General features: G+C 44.4%; 1 protein-coding gene across 2 annotated transcripts in view; it reads right to left on the reverse strand.

Moving 5' to 3' along the window:
* The window catches only part of MAP3K9 (mitogen-activated protein kinase kinase kinase 9), a gene marked incomplete at both ends in the record, with an annotated part of 73,690 nt that overhangs the window by 17,287 nt on the left and 31,386 nt on the right, over window positions 1-25,017 (reverse strand). For both annotated transcript variants that reach the window (XM_081229990.1, XM_081229989.1), the window contains one exon: window positions 8,801-8,981. In XM_081229990.1, the coding sequence (XP_081086116.1) occupies window positions 8,801-8,981 (181 nt within the window). The remainder of the gene's footprint in view (window positions 1-8,800; window positions 8,982-25,017) is intronic.

The raw sequence follows: 25,017 nt of genomic DNA on the forward strand, positions 1-25,017 counted from the left end.
TGCTTCTGGGAATACATTTTTTCCTGCTTTAAGAAAACTTCAGCTTAAGTCACAGATACATTATTTTTTATTGTTTTTTATTTTATTGAAGTATAGTTGACTTACAATGCTGTGTTTAATTTCTGCTGTATAGCAAAATGATTCACTTATACATATATATATATATTCTTTTTCATATTCTTTTCCATTATGGTTTATCACAGGATATTGAATATAGTTCCCTGTGCTATACAGTAGGACCTTGTTGTTTATCCATCCTATATACTACAATAGTTTGCATCTGCTAATCCCAAACTCCCAATCCTTCCCTCCCTCACCCCCTCCCCCTTGGCAACCACAAGTCTGTTCTCTATGTCTATGAGTCTGTTTTTGTTTCGTTGATATGTTCATTTGTGTTGTATTTTAGTTTCCACATATAAGTGATATCATATGGTATTTGTCTTTCTGACTTACTTCACTTAGTATGATAATCTCTAGGTCCATCCAAGTTGCTGCAAATGGCATTATTTCATTCTCTTTAATGGCTGAGTAACATTCCATTGTGTGTATATATATATATATATATCTTCTTAAACCAATCGTCTGTTGATGGTCACATGGGTTGTTTCCATGTCTTGGCTATTGTAAACAGTGCTGCTATGAACATAGGGGTGCATGTATCTTTTCGAATTATAATTTTGTATGGATATATGCCCAGAAGTGGGATCGCTGGATCATATAGCAACAGATACATTTTTTTTAGCTTTATAAAAGCAGAGAGATGACCACCCGAAACAAACATATTTTGCTCCTGTGAAAGATTTCTTTCAGTGCCCACTAGGTTGAACAGATTCCTGCCCCCGTCAGCGTGAGTGCATCCTTAACAGTCACCTCTGTCTAACTCAAAGGGGAAAGTTTCACAAGGGTGGACTGCATCGGTAGAGCAGCGCAGCGCATCAGCTGTGTGGGCTTCGAGTTCTTTCCCTACCTTTCAAGTCCACATGAAGAATTTCTTTTCACACGTTCTGTGAGTTAGGGAATGGGGAGCACAAAGCTTATGGAATAATTTTTCTATGAATTCACAATCAGAACCAGGCAAACTCATGTAGTGTTTAATCCTTCCAGGAATAAGTCAGGACCAGAAACCATAAGGCCATGAACAGTTGGAAGAGGGCCTCTCCTTATATTTTCAACACAAAGCTCAATTTTTTGGTAATACTCATCAGTAGTTTACAACCAACAAGAAGACATATTTATTTAAAAAAAATAATAATAAACCCAGCAACTATTCGATCATGGTACCTTGTATGTGCAGCATGCTAAGACGTTTACAAATATGATCTTGAAATCCCTACAAAAAACCTGCAAGATAAGTATTATCATCATTTTGCAGATGAGGAAAGCAAGTTTTAGACAGGGTTAGCAGCATATATTAAGGGCATATGTGGAGTAAGTCACAGTGGACCTGGACCAATTCTCAATTCTTTCTCCCTAGAATGCCCTTCCACCACTTCTCTGCTTGGTAAACTCTACTAATCATCTTTCAAGATATGATTCAAATGCACCACCCTTTATTCATTCATTTTAAACATCTACTAAATATTTACTATGCATCAAACTCAATGCCAAGAACTGGGACACAGGATAAAAAAACACAGATCTTATCCACAAAGAGACTAGCAAGAGGAATAGAAAAAGCATCAATGAGAATATGGAAAGAGGAGTCACAACAGAGATACTATGACAGCACAAAGGAGGGTCACCTACACCAGACCAGGACGGAGGCAGGAGGAAGCTGAATCCTGAGTGAAACTTGGCTAATTGAGGGAGGAGCCAGGGCTCCAGAGACAGGGATCAGAGAGCACAACAGCATGGGCTTGCCCTCCAAGGATCCCATGGCCTGGCCTGGCATGGCTCCAAAGGAGAGCAATGGGCCCACCAGTGTGCCCGGGCATCCCGGGGGTCTCTACAGAGGGATCCTCAGAGTAGACTGGCCAGTGTCCTTGGACAATGGCTTTCCCCGAGCAGCGCAAATACTATCATTTTCTTTACGTATTTTGACAGGAAAAAAAAAAAAAAAAGCTTAGTAGACTGGTAGTTGCAGGTCTTGTCTTGTCCTGACAAGAAGGTGGATCTTAGTCTGAGGCTGATGGGAACACCTGGACACTTTAGGAAGCCTCCTGACACCCCAGCATGTTACTCAGCCCTTGTTTGCGCTGTCAGGTATTCTAGTTGTTTGTTTACCAGCCTGTGGGCTCCTAAAGGGCAGGGACAGTAGTTCCTAATCTTTGCATTCTCAGGGTCTTGCCCAGGCTCTGGGATGCCTAGGCCCTCACATAATGAATGAATTGGTGGGTGGGTGTAAGAGTGAGTGTGTAGTCAGATGGTCCTTCAGGCTGCACTGGGTGCCCCGAGTAAGCCCCAAATATCAAGAACTGCACTAGGATACTTCCTGCCAAACCTTTCATGTGACTTATCCAGACAGCAGTCATGCTGGGCAGTGTCCACCAAGTGACCTCTACGAGCTCTCAGCGCTGCTAACTAGATTCCCGCTTAGAGAGACTCCCATCTTCAGTTGCCTGCTCTCGGCATTACTGCCCACTTCCACCCTGAGGAACAAAAACTCAAGGTTCCCGAAACCCCTTTCTTCCATCCAGGCAAAGACAATCGATGTCTCAAGCCTAACTACCTGGAAAGACAGGGTGTTTTCGAAGATCCAAACACGTGTCCTGTTTGTGTCCTGGCGTTTCCTCTGTGGTGGTGTTTACACTGAGCTCTACTCTGTGGAGATGTCTCAGGCCACCTGGAAGGGAAAGGAGCCAGGGACCCTCCCCTCCCAGCTTCCACAAGGGCAACTCTGCTCTCACCTGGCTTGGGCCTTTGTTCATGGGCATTCCATTCCATTTGAAGGGCTCTACAACTAGGAAGAGTGGGAGAAGTGCTGCTCAAGAAAGACTTAGACAGACTTGAGTCGAATGCCTGCTTTACCACTTACAGCCGTGGGACCTTAAGAAAACAAGTTCACCTCTCCAAACCTGTTTCCTCACCTGTGTAACAGAGACAGCAATCCCTACCTCATAGAAGAGCTGCAAGGAAAGAATAACAATAACTACCCAGCATCCTGAAACCGCCATCTATGGCTCGTAAACACCATGTGCTTCCCTCTCGGAAAGGCCTGAAATGAGAAAGTGGCTGGGGAGAGCCGTGCCGAGGGGTGCCAGCATTCAGGGAAGGCGGCTTTCTGGGGATGACTAAACCAGTCAAAGTGTTCCTCTGCCAGTGTTCCTCTGTATTTTTATAACAGAAGGTGGGTGATGTAAATGAAGGCTTGGTGCTCCTCTGGCAGGAACAGAGTCCAAAAAGGGGACTGGAGAAACACACATTAGATGGATCTGAGCCTCATGGAGAGGTGGACAGTAGAAGTCCACATGATTTACCTGTTTAGCCTACTTTCTTGCCCTCCCAGGGTTAAGAGAAGGTCAAGAGGTCTGTTCAAGACTGTTTACAAGCAGCCCCGAAGTACCAACTCAGCTAGAACTCTGCCTCGGAGTCCCTTCCCCCCAGAGAAGTGCCAGATCCCACAGTGCTGCCAATGACTTCCCAAGAGTCATAGCCTAAACCCAAACCCTCAGAAATGCACCGTGTCAATAATTAGCCACCTCCAGAGGTGCAGTAATCTTTTCCACTGTTTGATAATATCGGATGTGGGAGAGGGCTGTTTTATTTTTTTTCAAAATGAAGAAAAGCCCTAGAGTGAATAGCAACCCTTCCCAATCGAAGGTGCAGCAATTCTGTACCTGTGCTGGGCCAGGGCTGTTTTTCTTATTAACCTGGGTGGACTTTAAGAGTGTCAACTCAGGGACCCACCCTCCAAAAGGAGAGGGTGTCCCTTGAATGGGCTCCTGCACTTGGTCATCAGCTGTGAGCCCACATCCCAGGAACCAAGCTGACTGTTTAATAATCTTTGGCAAAGACAACTGAACTACCATACGTGAAAGTACTTTGTAAACTGTAAGGTAACACACAATTTACTATCCTTGCTGTTAACCGGACCCTCATTCAAAATGACAACGTATTTACTAACTTACGTATAAATGTATATGTTAGTATATTTATTGACATAATAAATACTTATTAACATGGCAATATGTTCATGCTCTGTTACATTCAAAAAGCAGCTTACAAAACAGAATGATCCCATTTTAAGGGATGGGTGGGTGATCACAGGAACAGGAATAAACACACCAAAATGTCAACACAGATTATCTTTAGAAGTGCGTTGTGGGTGATTTTTTCTTTTCTTTCCTTTTCTTTTTCTTTTTTTTGTTTATCCATATTTTCTAATTTTTTTCTATAGTGAACATGTTTTCCTTCCATAATTTAAAAAACATAAAATGATTAATTAACAAAATGCCTCCACCTCATCCTACACACGACAGGCAGAGAGTCACCGTGGGATGATGGCCTCTGGCTGTCACCAGTGCCCTCCCTGCACAATACAACCAAAGGGAAAAACTGCTCTTCTTGAGGGGGGTCTGGGCCATTCTTATCCTACGCTCCACCACAGCACAGAGGAGGCCTAGACAACTATACTCGAAGAACAGTGAGACAAACTCAGCTGGCCCTGGGCACCCACCAACTGCAGAGGCCCAAGGCCCCGCATGAGCTCCAGGAGGGGAGTTGGAGGGAAGGGGGTTGGATTCAGGCTCAGCCCCATACCTGACACTATACCCTTACCTTACACACTCAAGGCCCGTAAGGTAGAAACAAGATAGAAGTAAAATGATACATGGAAGACACCAAGCTTGTTTTGCAGAATACCAGGGAAACCACAGATATGCAAACAACCTGCTGACAGCCCCTTCAGGCACACTAAGGGACTAGGACAACCAATAGTGAACTTTGATAGTGAACTTTAGACGTCACAGGCTGAAAGTCCACCCCATGTAACATAGGAAACCCCCGTGAATTTGCACATGCAACCCATGAAGAGGCATGAAGAACAGTTGAGCCTGGGCAGAGAACTCCAGAAATGTACAAATTACTTTCCACCGACCATTTCCCAGCCCAGCCCCCGCCTCTTATTCCCTACTTCCATGATAAACATCCCACTCAACAGCCGATCAACTGGGGAGACATATCTGAGCATTGCCTCCTGCCTCCTTGCTTGGCCACCCTGCAATAAATCCTTTTTCTCTCTGCAAAAGACTGTTGTCTCAGTGTTTGGTCTTTCCACGGTACAGCAGGAAGCAAGTCCACTTGCTTGGTCATAACAGAGTAAGTATGTATTCAACAAACATTTCTTGGAGGAATAAATGCATTACAAGTCAGTCTGGGAACCAGCTTTGTCCCGAGTTCCTAGACATGCTTTGGCCCTCTTGGGACAGGCTGCTGGGTCCCAGGCACGGTGGGCCAATCACCCTGGAAGAGGGTGCCCAAAGCACAGGATTAAGAGTGTATAGATGGTGACATGGCTACAAGCACAGAGTTTCAAAAGACACATATCTAGTTCAAATCACAGCTTTACCTCTACCACCTGGGTGAACCTAGGCAACTGATTTCAATCATCTAAGCCTTGCTTACCTCATCTGTAAAATGGAAATAATAATAGCTACTTTTGGAGTCATCTCCAAATTAAAGACAAGCTTCTTGCCATGGATAAGCTCTCTTTCTCCTTTTCTGTGGGATATAATTATTCTGAAGTCACTTTCACTCAGATGTAACCATTCAGAAAAGAATAACATGCTGAGGGATGCTGAAAGGACCTGAGTTCCTGAATGATCTCAAGGTGCAAAGCTGCCCCACCAGCGTAGACAGGCTGGACTACTCTTGAAAAAGAAGTACATTTCAACCATCAGTAGGTCTCTTTGCAATAGCAGCTTAGCTTAATTAATACATTAACTAATCTCATTAGCCTACAGTCAAGCAATGAAAGTGTAGGTTGAAGCATATGAAATTGCTGCTTTTGTGGGCGAAAAACAGTTGAATATCAGGATACAGCTCAACCTAATGAGATCTAGTCAGATATTCTAAGGAAAGGAAAACTCTTTTCTTCACAATAGGTACTTCACCCATAATTAATGTGTAATGAAATAAGATTCAATATACAGAAGCTATAAAACATTGAAAGAAATTAAAGAAGGTCTAAATAAATAGGAAGATATCCCATGTTCATGGATTGAAAGACAATATTATTTAGATGGCAATACTCCCCAAAGTGATCTACAGACTTAACATAATCCCTATCAAAATTCTAGCTGCCTACTTTTCAGAAACTGAAAAATGACCCTAAAATTCGTAGGGAAATTGAAGAGATTCGGAATAGCCAAAATAATCTTGAAAAAGAAGAAAGTTGGAAGACTCACACTTCCTAATTTGAAAACTTAGTACAAAGCTACAGTTCTTAAAACAGGTGGCACTGGCATAATGGGAGACACATAGATCAATGGAGTAGAATTGAGAGTCCAAAAATAAACTCTTTCATTTGTGGTGAACTGCTTCTTGACAGGGATGCCAAGACAATTCAATGAGGAAAGAAACAGTCTTTTAAACAAATGGTGCTAGGACACCTAGATAGCCACATGTAAAAGAATGAAGTTGGACTCCTACCTCACACCACATACAGGTCAAAATGGAACAAGACGGAACAATATGGACCCATATGTAAGAGGTAAAATTACAAACTCTTAGAAGAAAACATACGCATAAAACTTCATGACTTCATTTCTTAGATATGACACCAAAAGCACAAGCAATCAAAGAAAAAACTGATAAACCGAACATCGTCAAAATTAAAAATGCTTGTGTTTCAAAGGATACCATCAAGAAAGTAAAAAGAAAACCCACAGAGTGGGAGAAATTATTTGCAAATCATGTATCTGGTAAGGGACTTGTATCTGGAATATATAAAGAACCCTTTCAACATAAAAATGGAAGGACATATAACCCAATTTTAAAATTGGCAAAGGATTTGAACAGATATTTATTCATATAAGATATACAAATGGCCAATAAGCACATGGAAAGATGCTCGATGTCATTAGGGAAATACAAATCAAAACCACAGTGAGATACCACTTCACATCCACTAGGATGGTTATAATAAAAAATAACAAGTGTTGAGAGGATGTGGAGAAATTGGAACCCTCATGCGTTGCTAATGGTAATGGCAGTGGTAAAAAAAACTGTCTGGCAGTTCCTGAAAAAGTTAAATATAGAATTACCATATGAATCAGAAAATTTCACTCCTAGGTGTATATCCAAGAGAACTGAAAACATATGTTCACACAAAAGCATGTAAACAAATGTCCATAGCAGCATCATTTACATTAGACAAAAAGTGAAACAACCCAAATGTCCATCAACTAAAGAACAGACAAACAAATTGTGGTATACCCATATGATGGAATATGATTCAGCTATTAAAAGAATGAAGTTCTGAAAAACATATATGAGCCCTGAAAACATTATGCAAATGAAAAAAGCCAGTCACAGAAGATCACATACTGTATGATTCCATTTATATGAAATGTCCAGAAGAGGCAAATCCATAGTGACAGAAAGTAAATTAGTGGTTGCCAGGGTGTAGGGGTAGGGGTAGGGGGTATTAGGGAATGACTACTAATAGGTATTGAGGGTTTTTCTGAGTGATAAAAAATATTCTGGAAATAGTCAGTGGTTGTCATGGGTTGAATGGTGGCCCTGAAAAGATATGTCCATGTCCTAATACCCAGAATCCTTATTTGGAACAGAATCTGCCCCAGAGTCTCTGGAGAGAGTATGGCCCTGCTGATACCGATGTCAGACTTCTGGCCTCTAGACTGTAAATTTGTATTGCTTTAGGCCACCAGGTTTGTGGTAATTTGTTACAGCAGCCTTAGGAAACCAATAACAATGATGATCAGTGTAAAACATTGTAAATTTACTAAAAACCACTGGCTTATACATTTTAAAAAGTGCACTTTACAGTATGTGAGTAATATCTCAATAAAGCTGTTATTTAAAATAAACACACACACAAGCTCACTTTACAACACACTGAGAAGCAACAACTTCATGGATGAAATGAGATGATAATCTACAGCCCTTTCTTTTGCATACCAAGGTGATGCTACTCTCTTCACAGTCATGAGGATGCTTACTCTGTAGATGCTCCTCCTCCCATCAGTGGGAAAAAGATTTTTAGATCCATGTCCTTGTGACCTCTTGGGCTGACATGAACTAAGGGGAGCGGTTGGTCTAATCTTTGACTCTGCAGTTGTGGGTGCACGCTTGAGCCCTATCTTTTCCCATTTCTATATCAATGCTCAACAGGCAAGACAGCCGTGACTAAAAGCTTAACTGGAGAACTGGAAAGGATAATTTCCAGCCCACCCAGAAAAAAGAGAGAGCACAAACACTACTCATCAGCTGAAGGGCTTATAGTGAGAACAAGTGCAACAGTAACAGCCACTGTTGCTAAGGAAGCCAGGGTGACTGTGGGGAAGGTCTCCAGGAGTGTCTGGGTACCCTCACCACCCTGGAGGTCAGTACACACTGCCCCTAGAATCTCCTGGTCCTTCCTAGGGAGCAATCACCAACACAAAGGGGCCTACATGGAGGTGGTACTTGCCCCATAGCACTGGGGGGTATTTCTGGCAGATGAAGGTGTTAGAAACTGTCCTTTGGCAATGTGGGATTTAGTGTAGATTGCTCTGAAGGGGTCACCTAGACCTACCTGGGGTGCCTGGGATTCTATGCAACCTCAATTCTCCAAGTCCTGAAGCATCTGTGCAGCCAAAATAGATCTGGGGAGCGCTGACCCTGCACCTCTGGACCTTACCTCCACACGTCGCTGCCTTTGGAAAACATGGAGGCACGAATGACTTCAGGTGCCATCCAGGCATATGTCCCTGCTGCGCTCATCTTGGTGGTTCGGTGCCATTCCCGAGCCAGGCCAAAATCGGTGATCTTCAGAACCTTTTTGCTCAGGTCTCCATTCTCCACCTTCTGGAGGATCAGTACTGGGCAAGGAAAGGAATACAGAAGAAACCAGAGTCTGCGTTAATCACAGGGAAACCACACAATACAGAGTCCTCCTGCCCTCCTCTTGTCCTCTCCTGCAGGCTTCATCATGTGGCTACCATGGGTGGATGGTGGGAGCCACCATCTCTAAACACCTAGGATGCATCTATTTGAGTGCCAAGTATTTTACAGGCATTATCTTCAACCCTCACGACAACCTTATGAGGTACATACTATTGCCATCGCTGCTCTACATACAGATGAGGAAACTGAGATACAGCACCACTAAATAAATTTTCCAAGGCCACTCAGCTAATAAGCCAGGACTGAAACCCTGGCAGCCTGGCTGGAGAGCCTTCCCTGTTGCCATGACACCATACGGCCCACTCACACCCTACGAAAGGAGAGCTGTGGGGTCACAGCCTACCCTTCTGAGGAGAGGCTACCCGGCCTTCCTGACTTCCAGGCCACCGCTGGGCTTTAAGCACTCTCACAGCACCAGGAGTGGAGGTGCACACTGGGCTTTTAAGGTTTCCGACAGTGTCTCAACAGTTTCCATGAACCTCTCCACGTTACTTTATTTAAAGTCTTAAGAAAGCATGTCTTAGTTTCAGGTGTACAACACTGTTAACCAACTATACTCCAATATAAAATAAAAATTAAAGAAAAAACAGCATGTCATTTGGGCAGAGATTTTCCCTTAATCCAGGAACTCACCAGCACCCACTGGGAAGTGGCTGACAGGTTGGAGGTCAGAGGACACACACGCTGATGCTCACCCACATGACGGCTCCAGCAAGAAGCATGCCCTTGTGGGAGCCAATCTCCCCCAAAAGAGCAAAAACGCCCACTGACTCAAGCGCTGTAAGCAAAGGCCAGGAACTCTGCCTGAGTCGGCAGCTAGCGAGCTCCTGGGATATGAGGAAGCCGAGCCTCCATTTCCACAGGTGGGACGGTTCCAAGGGCCCTGGGTCAGCACCACCTCTGTGGGCCAGACGCTGAGCCACCAGGAGTTCAGAGCTCTGTACACAGGATTTCAGGGAAGGAAGGAAGATTCTCTCTGCCTTTCAAGTCTAAATGGGGAGAGTGGGGTAAGGGGGAGGGATTTTAGGGCAAGAGCTGCAGGGAGTCCCTTAAGTCACACGACCGTACTTTTCTCTTCCTGCCCCCACAAACCCCGCCCCGGCACATGTCCACTGAAGTGTTACATAATGAAAGGACGTGGGCCAAAGATCTCTACGTCCTACATGCTTCCCAGAAAATCAGCAGTAAAGAGGGATTACAAGCAGCTATAGGGCTGGAAGCATAAAAGAAGTCAGTGCCAGCCACTCCCTAGATCTAATGGACTAAGTCTCCCTTCTCCACACCCTCTCCCCTGCTCCCCTGACACACCCCGCCCACTCCAAGCTTCCAGCATCATGATGGGTCCAAGCCTCTAAAAGCTTGGGCAGATGAAAACAAACAAACAAAAAAAACAACTTCCTACATCTCATCTAATCACAAAAATCTTTCCAGATTCTTCTGTGCCTCTCTCCCCTTCTCTGCGAGTAGACAGATAACAGACTGACATGCATTCAGACTGCTGGGGAAGGGGCACCACAGAAACCCACCATGCCCTCTGCAGTGGCGGCAACCAGCTGCTGAGCATTTCCCTGAGTCGCCCTTAAACCGAGGATTCAGAGAGAGCCCTTCCCCTTACAGATCTAATGGGGTTCAGTCCTGTCACCCGAGGCCTCCAGGTGGCTGGGACAGGGTGAGGTAGGAGGAGGGTAACGGTTTCACGATGCTGTATGGGTCCAGCTGAGCTTTCTCAGAGCCTCTGCGGGAAAGGGAAGGCAGAGAGGTTTAGATTCTGCAACAGGAAATTGGTTTTTACAAATGGGATGGCATGCTGAAGATGATTTTTAAAATACATCAGTCTGTCTGATGGCTTAAGAGGGATGGCCGAAAGATGAAGACGGGGCAAAAACCAGCCCAGGGGCAGTCTGTCTAAACTGGAATGCATTTAGACAGTGCACGTCCAGCCCAGTTCCACCTAATCTCCATGACTCTCTGATGCCTTACATCCAGCTGACCACAAACATTTATCCCATCTGAGTTAGAAAGCCCTGGCCTAGGGGTCCTGCCCCCAGCAAAGGAGAGCGGGCTATAATCCTGGCAGCTAGTAATTCTAGCAGATGGTTACAGCCAATGATTCTCAAGAACAGTGTCCTGAAATACTGATATCTACCAAGTACGCATTACTATGAACAATTAAAGCAACAAAGTTTGTGAAAGCTTTACTGTATTTTTTTTTGAGATTTAAAAAATTGAGATGAAATTCACATAACATGAAATTAACCATTTTAAAGTGAACAATTCAGTAGCATTTAGTACATTCACAACGTCGTACAACCATCCCCTCTACCTAGTGCCAAAACATTTTCATCACACCCAAAAAGGAAATTCCATACCCATTAAGCATTATTCCCCATTCTCCCCTCTTCCCAGCCTCTGGCAACCACCAACCTGCTTCCTATCTCTATCGATTTACCTATTCTGTATATCTCATATAAATGGAATCACACAGTATGTGACACATCTGGTTATTTCACTTGGCATCATGTTTCCAAGGTGCATCCACATTGTTGCTCACACCAGCACTTTACTCCTTTTTCTGACTGCATAATATTCACTCATATGTATATACCACTATTTGTTTCTCCTTCTGTCCATTGACAGACATTTGGGTTGTTTCCATCTGTTGATTGCTGTGAATCTGCTATGAACATGTGTACACGTATACTTGTTTGAGTACCTGTTTTCAATTCTTTAGGAGTGGAATTACTAGTTTATATGGTAATTCTATGTTGAACTTTTTGAGGAATCACCAAACTATTTTCCACAGCAGCTGAACCATTTTACATTTCCATTAGCAATGTATGAAGGTTCCGATTTCTCCACATCCTCACCATACTTGTCATTTTCCTTTTTCTTTTTCTTATTATAGCCATTCTAGTGGATGTGAAGTGGTATCTCACTGTGGTTTTGATTTGCATTTCCCTAATGACTAACGACGTTGAGCATCTTTTCATGTGCTTTTTGGCCATTTGTATGTCTTCTTTGAAGAAATGTCTGTTGTTTTGTTGTTGAGTTATGAGTTCTTCATGAGTTCTTTATATACGTTGGATATTAGATCCTTATCAAATATGTGATTTGCAAATATTTTTCCCTCTCTGTAGGCTGTCTTTTTACTTACTTGATAATGTCCTTTGATGTACAGAAGTTTTTAATTTAGATGAAGTCCATTTTATCTATTTCTCCTTTTGTTGCTCATACAGTACTTTTGATGTAAGACCAAAGAGCTGTCAAATTCAAGTTCAAGAAGATTTGCCCCTATGTTTTCTTCTAAGAGTATTATGGTTTCAGTTCTTATATTTAGGTTGTTGATCCATTCTTCGTTAATTTTTGTATATCATATGAGGTAGGGGTCCAACGCCATCTTTTTGCATGTGGATATCCACTTTTCCCAGTACTGTTTGTTAAAGGGGAAAGCTTTACTTTTTAAAACAGAGTGGAGCATAGTTCTCTCCAAACATGTTTTCCTGGGTAGGAGAGAAAGGTTATATTCACAGCAGCTTACTTATCTGTACCACTGCTGTGAGCCTATTCCAAGCTTCTACCGCTGACAAACAGCTGCAGCAGTAACCAACTACTGTGCTTTACTTCTTGGAAAACTTAAGGGTGTTTTATCAAAATCTGGTGAAGTCCATGAAAGTGTATTGTGTAAACCTCCCCTTTCATGCGGGGCAGTGGAACAAACGTTGAAAACTAACAAATCCAAGTCAAGAGGGGCCCAGCCAGGATAAGAGAAAGAGGGAGAAAAAGATGCATTTGAACTAAAATCCTAGTGATTAACCAGATATAGGGGGGGCTTGATGGAGAAGGGAGACATCTCCCGCCTTTCAGACATGGATGACAAGTAGAATGGTAGTGCCCCTGACTGAGAAGTTGAAAGACAAAGCTCATTTGAGGAAACCAAGTTCAGTCTGGGGCATAATGGATTTAGGGTGACAGTAACAACAGTCAGTGCAGAACAGAAGAAAGAAAGAAAGAAAAAAAAAAAGAGCAGACAATCTAAATCCCAGGCTTGACATTTTCTATGCAACCCTGGGTAAGTTTCATAGACTCTACATCTCTATTCCTGCTTCTATAAAATGGGTATAAAGATTAAAGGCAATACAGTAATAAAGCACCTAGCAGAATGCCTGACACATAATTAGGAACTCAGGACATTATAGCTATCATTACTACTATTACAACTAAGTGTCTCATACATAAGTGGAAACCATGGGACTCCAAGTTCAAGGTACTGAGAACCCTGGTAGGAAGCCTGGCAGGTCCTGACACATAATAACCATGTAATAAATTTTTACTGTATAAATAAATGGAATGGTTGATTAAATAATAATGATAGCTACCCATTATTGCTCATTTACTATGTACAGGCATACCTCATTTTATTGTGTTTCACAGATATTGCATTTTTTACAAATTGAAGGTTTGTGAGAACCCTGCACTGAGCAAGTTTATTGGTGCCATTTTTCCAACAGCATTTGCTCACTTCCTGTCTCTGTGTCACATGTGGTAATTCTCACAATATTTCAAACTTTTCCATTATTATTACATCTGTTATGGTGATCAGTGATCTTTGATCTTACTGTTGTAATTGTTTTGGGGAATCACAAACCATGCCCACATAAGATGGCAAACTTAATCGGTAAATGCTGTGTGTGTCCTGACTGCTCCACCAACTGGCTGTTGCCCCATCTCTCTTCCTCTCCTCGGGCCTCCTTATTCCCTGAGACACAACAATACTGCAATTAGGCCATGTAATAACCCTACTATGGTTTCTAAGTGTTCAGGTGAAACTCTCACTTTAAATCAAAAACTAGAAATGATTAAGCTTAGTGAGGAAGGCATGTCAAAAGCCAAAAAAGGCCAAAAGCTAGGCCTCTTGTATCAGTGAGTCAAGTTCTGAATGTAAAGGGAAAGCCCTTGAAGGAAATTAAAAGTGCTACTCCAGTGAACACACAAATGATAAGAAAGCAAAACAGCTTTAGTGCCAACATGGAGAAAGGTTTAGTGCTCTGGATAGAATATCAAACCAGCCACAACATTCCCTTAAGCCAAAGCCTAAATCAGAGCAAGACCCTGACTCTCTATGAAGGCTGAGAGAGGTTAGGAAGCTGCAGAAGAAAAGTCTGGAGCCAGCAGAGGTTGGTTCAAGAGGTTTAAGGAAAGAAGCCGTCTCCATAACATAAAAGTGCAAGGTGAAGCAGCAAGTGCTGCTGTAGAAGCTGCAGCAAGTTATCCAGAGATCTAGCTAAGATCATTAATGAAGGTGGCTCCACTGAACAACAGATTTTCAATGTAGGTGAGACGGCATTCTACTGGAAGAAGATGCTACCTAGTACTTTCATAACTAGAGAGGAGAAGTCAATACCTGACTTCAAAGCTTCAAAGGACAGGCTGATTCTCTTATTAGGGGCTAATGCAGCTGGTGACTTTAAGCTGAAGCCAATGCTCATTTACCATTCCCAAAATCCTAGGGCCCTTAAGAATTATGCTAAATTTACTCTGCCTGTGTTCTCTAAATGGAACAACAAAGCCTGGATGACAGCACATCTGTTTATAACATGGTTTACTGATCACTTTAAGCTCACTGTTGAGACCTACTGCTCAGAAGAAGACTCCTTTCAAAATATTACTGCTCACTGACAATACATGTGGCCACCCAAGAGCTCTGATGGAGGTGGACAATAAGATTCTTGTTGTTTTCATGCCTGCTAACACAACATCCATTCTGCACCCCATGGATCAAGGTGCAACTTCGCCTTTCAAGCCTTAAAACTATTTAAGAAATACATTTCTTAAGGCTAGAGCTGCCATAGTGATTTCTCTGATGGATCTGAGCAAAGTCAACTAAAAACCTTCTGGGAAGGATTCAACATTCTAGATGCCATTAAGAACATTCATGATGTTCAAAATATCAACATTAACAGGAATTTGGAAGAAGTTGGTTCCAACCCTCATGGATGACTTTGAGGGGTTCAAGACTCGAATGGAAGAAGTAACTGCAGATGTGATGGAAACAGCAACTAGAATTAGAAGTGGAGCCTGAAGATGGGACTGAATTGCTGCAATCTCATGATAAAACTTTAACGAATGAGGTGTTGCTTCTTAATGGATGAGCAAAGAAAGTGATTTCTCTAGACGGAATCTACTCCTGGTAAGATCATTGAAATGACAAAGGTAGAATATTACATAAAACTTAGTTGATAAAGCAGCTGCAGGGTTTGAGAGGACTGACTCCAACATCAAAAGAAGTTCTGGGCTTCCCTGGTGGCGCAGTGGTTGAGAGTCCGCCTGCCGATGCAGGGGACACGGGTTCGTGCCCCGGTCCGGGAAGATCCCACATGCTGTGGAGTGGCTAGGCCCGTGAGCCATGGCCACTGAGCCTGCACGTCCAGAGCCTGTGCTCCGCAACGGGAGAGGCCACAACAGTGAGAGGCCCGCGTACCACAAAAAAAAAAAAAAAGAAGTTCTACTGTGGGTAAAAGGCTATCAAAAAGCATTGTATGCTACAGAGAAATCACTTGTCTAGAGATGAGAAATAAGAGTCAATCAATGCAGTAGACTTCACTGCCTTATTTTAAGAAATGGCCACCCTGATCAGCCAGCAGCCTTCAACACTGAGGCAAGACCCTCCACCAGCAAAAAGATATGACTCACTGAAGGCTCAGATGATGGTTAACATTGTTTTAGCAATAAAGTATTTTTAATTAAGATATGCACAGTTTTTTGTGGACATAATAGACTACACTCAATAGACCACAGCATAGTGTAAACATAACTTTTATATGCACTGGGAAACCAAAAAATTCATGTGACTTGCTTTATTGCAATACTCACTTCATTATGGTGGTCTAGAACAGAGCCTGCAATATGTCCAAGGAATATGCCTGTAGTGGCTTGATGCTCTTTACATGATGTATGTAAAGAGCCTGACAACCATCACCTTAGTTAATCCTTAAACCAACCCTATGAAGTAGGCATAATTATTTTCCCTATTTTACTCACGCTGAAACAGACACAGAAAGGTTAAGTCAGTTGTCCACAGTTAGGGAGGGTTGGAGATGGAGTCCAAAGCCAGATCTCTGTTCACATGCTGTGCCATCCGGACGACAGAAAGCAATCCTATGAGTCTTTAAGGCCTGGCTCCATTTCCACCTGATCCCTAACACTATCATTAATCAACTAGTCTTCACTGCTCTCCTTGTTCGTGAAGGACTCCTTCAGCACCCCAAACCAGGACCATACAATTTAACACTATATGCTTCTTTTAATTATTCCCAACTGCTGCGTGTACGTGTCTCATCGTTTCCTCTAGAATGTGATAGAATATGACTCCTAGACGGCAGAAACCCCATTCTCTTTCTTTTTTTTTTTTTTTGCGGTACGCGGGCCTCTCACTATTGTGGCCTCTCCCGTTGTGGAGCACAGGCTCTGGATGCGCAGGCTCAGCGGCCATGGCTCACGGGCCCAGCCGCTCCGCGGCATGTGGGATCTTCCCGGACCGGGGCATGAACCCGCGTCCCCTGCATCGGCAGGCGGACTCTCAACCACTGTGCCACCAGGGAAGCCCCCCATTCTCTTTCTTCTGGAACTCATAACCATCCCCCTCCAGGAACCAAGCAGAGGACCAGGGTCTCTGAAAGAAATGACCCTTCACTGGTTACTCATTTCACTGAAGTCGTCACTGTGCATCTTCTCAGACTATCCACTTCCCCTTCTATTGTTGCCGGGACTGGGGGTGGGGGGGCATCCCTCCAGCGTTATCTAACCCTGAAGCGCTAAGGGGAGCTGGGTGGGTACCAGGCAAGACAAGGAGACTGGAGAAAGAGGGCTACCTCAGCCAGGGTTACTAGTGACTACACATTCTGCTGGTGTCAGGCGGCGTGGGGGGACACAAGGACAGATAAGCTAGAGATTTTTGTCCTTAAGGGCCCTATACATGCTATATGGAAAGATACACGACAAAACTGAGTATCACGTTAAGATAACATGTGCTTCAATGAAGGGCCCACTTTTTTTTACTAGAAGCAGTAAGATAATCACAGTTTTCCAAACCTCAGTAACACAAGGACACTATTTCCAGATCAGGCCACCACCTATATACCATTTACTTAGTATTTTTCTTTAAACTGACTTTTTTTTTTTTTTTTTGCGGTACGCGGGCCTCTCACTGTTGTGGCCTCTCCCGTTGCGGAACACAGGCTCCAGACGCACAGGCCCAGCGGCCATGGCTCACGGGCCCAGCCGCTCCACGGCACGCGGGATCCTCCCAGACCGGGGCACGAACCCGCGTCCCCCGCATCAGCAGGTGGACTCCCACCCACTGCGCCACCAGGGAAGCCCTAAATTGACTTTTAAAAAATTATGAAAAGAAGAAATTTTATATCATTATTATAAATGGAAAAAACAAATATCCTCCTAATGTCAGGTAACCTGTACAAATAAAACGAGAACCAAAATAAACGTTATTAAGTTTCAGTAGATCCTGCTACAAGTCAAAGTTCTGAGCCTAAGGCCAGCTGCCTCTGTTAGAAAGAAAAGATTACAAGGGTTAGAGAGGAATAAAGACAAACCAGCAACGAAATGAATCTTGATGCTCCATGAATATAGAGAGGGTGAATGACTTTCTATGGAATTCGATGTTATCTAACACAGACCACCTAAAAGGACCTCAAGGCCACCCCCTGCTAGGACAACAGAGGGAGAAATGAGTCAGGCAGGGGTGGCCACAAAGGGCTTTGTGAGTCTGACCTAATATCATTTAGCTGGAGGCCAGGCTCTCAAAACCTGGCATAAATGAGGAGACTCCCAGATGTCCTAATGGCAAATTTAGCTTTGGTTGATGATTTATCATTTTGAGATTTATTATTAATTATTCATCTCCATTAGCACAAAGGGCTCTGATTTGCTAAATGCTCACCTTGGCACCAAGGTTCCCACATCCCCAGGCCTTCATTTGGCCCAAATGATTCAACATCATCTCTCCCAGATTAAGCAATAGGTCTAACTCTGTTTTGAGGGCTGTGTCTTGCTTGGTTTAGCCTTTTTTTTTTTTAAGTTCACTGTCAAAGGTATATACACATAAAAGAGTGTATAAAAAACACATGATTGGGCTTCCCTGGTGGCGCAGTGGTTGGGAGTCCGCCTGCCGATGCAGGGGACGTGGGTTCGTGCCCCAGTCCAGGAAGATCCCACATGCCGTGGAGTGGCTAGGCCCATGAGCCATGGCTGCTGAGCCTGTGTGTCCGGAGCCTGTGCTCTGCAACGGGAGAGGCCACAGCAGTGAGAGGCCCGCGTACCGCAAAAAAAAAAAAAAAAAAAAAACACCACATGATTTAAAGAAAATAAGATGAAAACCCATATGACTCCATCCAGTCCCTTAGAAGCTCCACACATTCCTCTCCATCACATCCCTTCCCTCTCCCCAGACGTCTCACAATCTTGACTTCTGTTATTTATCCCTTTACCTCACTTTGTCATCTTACCACCTATGTATACATCCATAAATGAAGATATTGCTTAGTTTTGTAAAAGGGAGTGACAAGCACAAATGTAGCTCTGTATACTAGTTTCCTAGGGCTGCCTAACCAATTAACACAAATGTGGTGGCTTAAAACAACTGAAATCTACTGTCTCTCAGATCTGAAGGCAAGAATTCTAGTCTAAAATCAAGGCGTCGGCCATGGCCATGCTACCTCCAAAGGCTGCAGGGAGAATCCTCCCTTGCCTCTTCCAGCTCCTGGTGGCTTCCAGCAATTCTTGGTGTTCCTCAGCTTAGGGCAGCATAACTCCAGTCTCTTCACTGGCCATCTGCCCTCTGTGTCTGTCTCTGTTCTTCACATGGCATTCCCATCACTATGTGTCTGTATCCAAATTTCCCTCTTCTTATAAAAACATCAGGCACTGGACGAGGTCCAGTCCTTTTCCAGTAGGACCTCATCTTCACTTGATTACAAAGATCCTATTTCCAAATCAGGTCACATTCACAGGTTAGAACATCATGTCTTTTTCAGGGGGACACAATTCTACCTACAACACAGTAAAAATATTGCCTTTGCTAGATGAAGGCTCTCAAGGAAATAAGCTAAACACAGCGTCTGGCCATGGTCCCAGGGAGCTGACTAGAGCCCTTTCTGGGAAAGTCAGTAAGCAAGATCATATATGAGTAGTAGAAAAACTGCACAGATGACCACAGTCGGGACATTTGGCAGCAGGGAACTGCGGGGAGAGATGCAGATACTGGACATCCATCAGAAATTTGGTTGGGGAGGGGGCTCTCTGTATTTTCTGTTTCTAAATTCACTCGGGTTCTTGGGGTTGGCCAAAGAAAACACTTCTGTCTATCCAGCCAACAGGACAAAGAGCTTCATCAGCACATGAGCAAGACAGCCAAATACAGAGAAGAATCCTGACCAGACTCCCCAGGTAGTCATTCCTCAGGTTAAATTGACGGAACACCAGCAACAGGTGAGTTGGTGATGAGCGTCCTGAGTCACACTACCGGATCTAAACTGCCCCCCTCTATGTCCGATGCACAGCTGCTCTCCTGGGATCTCCTTTCCTCAGGGGTTTCCCTTCATCTATCTCCCACGTCCTGTACCCCACTTTCTCTTTCTGCTGCTTTCTTCTCTTACTTTGGTGATATGCATTCTCCAACAGCTCTTTAGAAAGAACGCATGCAAGGTACATTTTTTTTTGTTAGAAAATGTTTACATTCCATCCCCATACTTGGCATAAAAATGATTGGAGATTTTCCTTCATCATTTTGAAGGCATCGTGCATCAATTTCTTGCTTCCAACATTGCAGTTAAGGAGCCCCGAGCCATTTTGCTTTCTGATGCTCTGTATGTGACATGTCTTTTTCTTTTGGGAAATTTTTAGTCTCTTCTTAATCCCCAGTGTTCTGAAATATCAAAGGAATAGGGATGCGCCTTGGGTGGGGACTTCGTGAGTACTTTCAAATCTGAACACTCATGCTCTTCAGTTACAGGGAATTTTCTTGAAGTATCTTACTGTTACTTTCCTCCCCTATATTTCTGTTTTCTCTCTCTCTAGAACCTCTATTATTTAGGTATTAGTCTTTCTTTACTGGTCCTCCAGTTTTCTTTTCTCCTCTATTTTTCATCATTTTTTTCTTTTTGATCTTCTTTCTGAGATGTCATCACTTTGTCTTCTAACCCTTCTGTTGGGTTTCTTCTCATTTCCCCTATCATGACTGTAATTTCTAATGGACCTCATTTTTGTTCCCTGAATTTTTTTTTCAGTTGAGTGGCAAGAACACATGTAGCTGTGCAATGCCTGTTTTTGTAATAAGGGCACAATATCCTTTCTTTTACCTGAACATATTACTAAATGGTTCTTTTTTTATTTCTTTGTTTCTCCCAGTACAGTTTGTCTCAGCTGCTTTTTCTATTTGTGCTTTGGTCTCTAATGCACTTTTGCTCAGAGTTACTGATTGTCTGTTCATGATCAAGAACCAAATTGGGCTTATGCTTTAAAAAGGAAGTCCTTATGTTTCAAAGGTACATACTGAAATATTTACCCCAAAAAATATAATATTGCAGATGTCCTTCAAAATAATCAAGGGTGGAAATGAGTGGGGTGACTGAAGAGACAAGATTACCCATGAGTTGGTCATTATGGAAACTGCCTGAGTACATGGGGGTTCATTATGCTGTTTCTCCTTCCTTGTGTGTGTGTTTTCCATAATAATAAGTTCGGACGGGGGTTGGGGGCAAGGAGCGAGGGATCAAAAGCTAACTAGAGGGCCTCCCTGGTGGTGCAGTGGTTGAGAGTCCGCCTGCCGATGCAGGGGATACGGGTTCGTGCCCCGGTCTGGGAGGATCCCATATGCCGCGGAGCGGCTGGGCCCGTGAGCCATGGCCTCTGGGCCTGCGCGTCCGGAGCCTGTGCTCCGCAACGGGAGAGGCCACAACAGTGAGAGGCCCGCATACCGCAAAAAGAAAAAAAAAAAAAAAAAAAAAAAAAAAAAGCTAACTAGAACCTCTAAGCACATAGGCGGAATCTGTCAACTTCGAGCTTCCCTGGAGGGAGAGCCAGGGAAGCCTAGACAAGAATACCTGCGGTCATTCTGTTGAGCTGGTCAAGCACTCTTCCAGCTGCAGGAAAATAAAGGTCTGGCTGCCAGTGTGCTGGGAATCAAGTTGGGGGAGGGCCAAGGTGGTCGCAGGCTTCAGCATGTAAACAGTTATCTCATCACTCCATTTTTAAAATAAAGTCCCCATACCCATACCCTGTGCCTGCGTCCCCCAGTCCAGAAACCGTCTTCCTCTTCCAAAAGGAAAGGCAGTCAGGTGGCTGCACGGAGTGGAGGAGGGATGCATTTCCTATCATTGTTACCTGACCCTTTGTATTTTAGCTCCCCCTTCACTCCAGTTCTGGAGGTACCTGGCGCTGCCAGTTCCTAGACTTTTAGGGATTCTGTGATATAAATTCATTCTTTGCTTTCCTCACTGTCAGGTTAAAATTATCTTTCTCAAACGTCCTAAGTTAGTTACGGCTCATCTACCTGTTTTCCAGCTTCTAAAACTTCGCTACTGTTGTCTACTCTGCTCTTGGCCTTGTGAGTTCCTGTAGTTCTAGCTGGGTTTTAGGAGAGAGCACAAGCAGAGGTAGCATTTGTATGTGTTCAGCCTGCCATCCCAGCCCAGATCCTGCCTTTGCTTTCGTTTGTTTGCTGGGGTAGGGAGAAGGAGACTGATGTAGTCTGTATCCAAAGGTATCCTGCAGGGGCTTCCAGCTTTCTTTGGCTTGGTTCTTCTATCTCTCCCACCTGGAGAAATCTGTCCTCTTGCTCGCTCCTGTCAAAGCTCAGAGTTCAACCACCAGATGTACGTCATAGCATCCTCTCCCACCTTAACCAGAACAACCTCTGAGCTTCAACAAGGCAGAAAGGAAAAAGCAACAGATGAAGACTCAGAATGCCTGGGTCTGGCTTCAGCACTGTGCGATCTTCACCAGGCCCCCGTGCCCCCATCTCTGACATTCTCAGAGTCTATAATTCCCTGAAAGCTGTGTTGGTCTCTCCTGGGGTCAGCCAAGCTCCACCACCCACCTGAGCTGAAGGACAGCTACACTCAAGGGTGAAGAGGAGTTAGGCCAAATGATTCTACCCCAGAGAAAAGCTCCACTCACCAGACACAGCCAGGCCTTGGGGTGCCTGAGTCAGCACTGGAGACGCTTGCTTCCTGCAGCCCATTGTCTGCAGTGGAGGCGGGAAGAAGACCTTGGGCTCCAGCCCCACCCAGCAGCCCAGGGTACCAACAGGCCAGCAGTAAGCACACAGCAGGCCCTCTGTGGTGCTGAATCAGCCAGAGCCACATAGAAGAGCCTCACTCATGGGGCACGAGCATGCAGCCAGAGCACGGCCAACATCCAAGCTCCAGCCTCTCCTGTGCCCTGGCCCTCAGCCCACTGTCCCTCCAGGCAAGACCAAGAGAGGCCAGACAGACTTGCTTGCCCAGGCAAATGATTCACCGCCTAGACTTCTCAACTCTGCGTCTCAGCAGAGGGGTGGTGCTGCCATGCCGGCAGCCGCTGAGGACCCAGCCGCTTTCAGCACTGTCAGCAGAGCTGCGCTAAGCCAGCATAGAAAACCGTGCTTCCCAACAAACATTTGGGCACAGGCAGCCAGAAATCCCTGTCGGAAGAACTACGGAACGGTGGGGAGAACCGTGTGCTTGGGGATTTAGGTTCCACCCCCTCTTGGTAAAGAAGAGGAAACCAAAGTTAGTGGATGTGTGCGATGCACTCCTGGCAAAGCCAGAGAACATTCGGTACAATGGGTGACCTTGTCCTATGACCCAGAGCCAGGGCAAAGCTGAACTGTAATGACCTCCCTTTCTGGGCCTGTAACCTGAAGAGGCATAATAGGCGCTCAATAAATACGTGTCCTGAATGAATGAATACAAACCATCCGCAAAGGTTTCTAATTAAGTCAGTTAAGGAGGTAGTATTTGTATGTGTTCAGCCTGCCATCCCAGCCCAGATCCTGCCTTTGCCAAATACCTGTTTGAGGGCTGACTACGCTGGCTTCACCAAAGAAGCTATGGCAATGATTCCTAATCTTTTAAAATATGTCCGGTCAGCTTACAAAATGTTATTATGATGGCAGATGTACTTTCAGTGTGTGTTGATTAAGAAAAAAACAATAACCAGAGCTCACGTTAGGGGGGAGGCCTCCGTGTGTGCTGCAGCTGAGCTAAGTTATTTAAATGCATAATCTTTTTTTTTTAATTAATTAATTTATTTTTTGGCTGCATTGGGTCTTCATTGCTGTGCACGGGCTTTCTCTAGTTGGGGCAAGCGGGGGCTACTCTTCGTTGCGGTGCACGGGCTTCTCATTGCAGTGGCTTCTCTTTGTTGCGGAGCACGGGCTCCAGGTGCACGGGCTTCAGTAGTTGTGGCACGCGGGCTCAGTAGTTGTGGGGCACGGGCCTAGTTGCTCCGCAGCATGTGGGATCTTCCTGGACCAGGGCTTGAACCCGTGTCCCCTGTACTGGCAGGCGGATTCTTAACCACTGCGCCACCAGGGAAATCCTACGTGCATAATCTTATTTAATTCTCTCAACCATTCGGGAAGCCACTTCAGATGTGGAGTGAAATTCAGAGAGGCTGGTCCACAGGTGCAAGAGGCAGGGTCAGGACACAAGCCAGGTCTGGATGAAATCACAATGAGAGCCCAGGACCGCCATGCTGTATTTAAACACCCCGATGAAAAGTGCTTTTAAATGAATTTGTATTTTATCAACACAACAGCACCTACACACCTTTGAAAAACAGAAATAGGAATATTGACACTTTCTACAATGCATTTAGATTCAAAGGCACCTAGCAGTAGCCCCCTCCCCAGGGGTCTGCAGCCCACCACTGGGAACTGCTGACCACCGTGCTGCCACTGGAAGACCGTTCTGCAAAAACAACAGCTGGTAACTGTCCCTGAGGGAAGGATCCACCTGTCTGCCATCATCTCGCATCCAAGCAGGTGTCCCAAAGGCTCTGCCTCCAGAGGAGTGGCTGGGAGGGCATCTCCAAGGAAGGGTTAAAAGAGAAGAACAGAGTCAGCAGCATTTGTGAGAAAGAGAAAACAAAGTGAAAACACAGCAGAAACGAACTGCTACTTTAGCAATCCTGGCAACGTATCATGAAAGGACTAACAAGGGATTAATGATAGGAAAAGAGCCTAAAATCTGTGACCTAGACTGCCAGTCGCCCTGCAGCGGTTACTCTCCCCTCCTCCCATAGTAATAGAACCCTCCATTTCAAGATGGGCACCTGGCCACGGAAAACATTAACATTTCCCAGGCTCCTTGTCCCAAGGTACAGCCAAGTGACTAAAAAGTATCATGTGGCTGCTTTCTGCAACCTGTCTTGAAAGACATCAGCTCAGGGCCTTTGGCCCTTCTTTTCACCCCTTCCTCCACTGTGCTGCCCAGAACATGAATGTGACAGCTGGAGCTACCATCTTGGACCAGGAGGAGAAGATCCTGCCCAAAAGCTGGCAGAGCTATGGATGGGAAGGAGTGTAGGGCTCGTGGAACAGAGATGCCATGCCAACCATGGACTGCTCCCCGTCCAACTTTTACAGACAAGAGAAAAACTTCTTATTTCAGCCACTGTTACTTTGGGTGCCTGTTTCTCAGAGCTAACCTAATCTAACTAATACAAAGTTCAATTCCACGACTACAAAATCTCTTTATAGCAAAACAGAAGTAGACATATTAAAATGGAAAATCTAAACCAAAAGCAATATTCCAGGCAATAAAATCTCCATAAGATATAGCCAAAGATTTGGACGGCCTCTCCAAGCTGCTATAAAATGATTCAACTTGAAACGTGTTTCAGCTGCGTATTTTTTTTTAAGTAGAATGTCATGTTCTATATTAAGTGTTTACTTAA

Source organism: Mesoplodon bidens (assembly GCF_964165515.1).
Source record: "Mesoplodon bidens genome assembly, chromosome: 3".
In the NCBI taxonomy this organism is placed as follows: Eukaryota; Metazoa; Chordata; class Mammalia; order Artiodactyla; family Ziphiidae; genus Mesoplodon; species Mesoplodon bidens.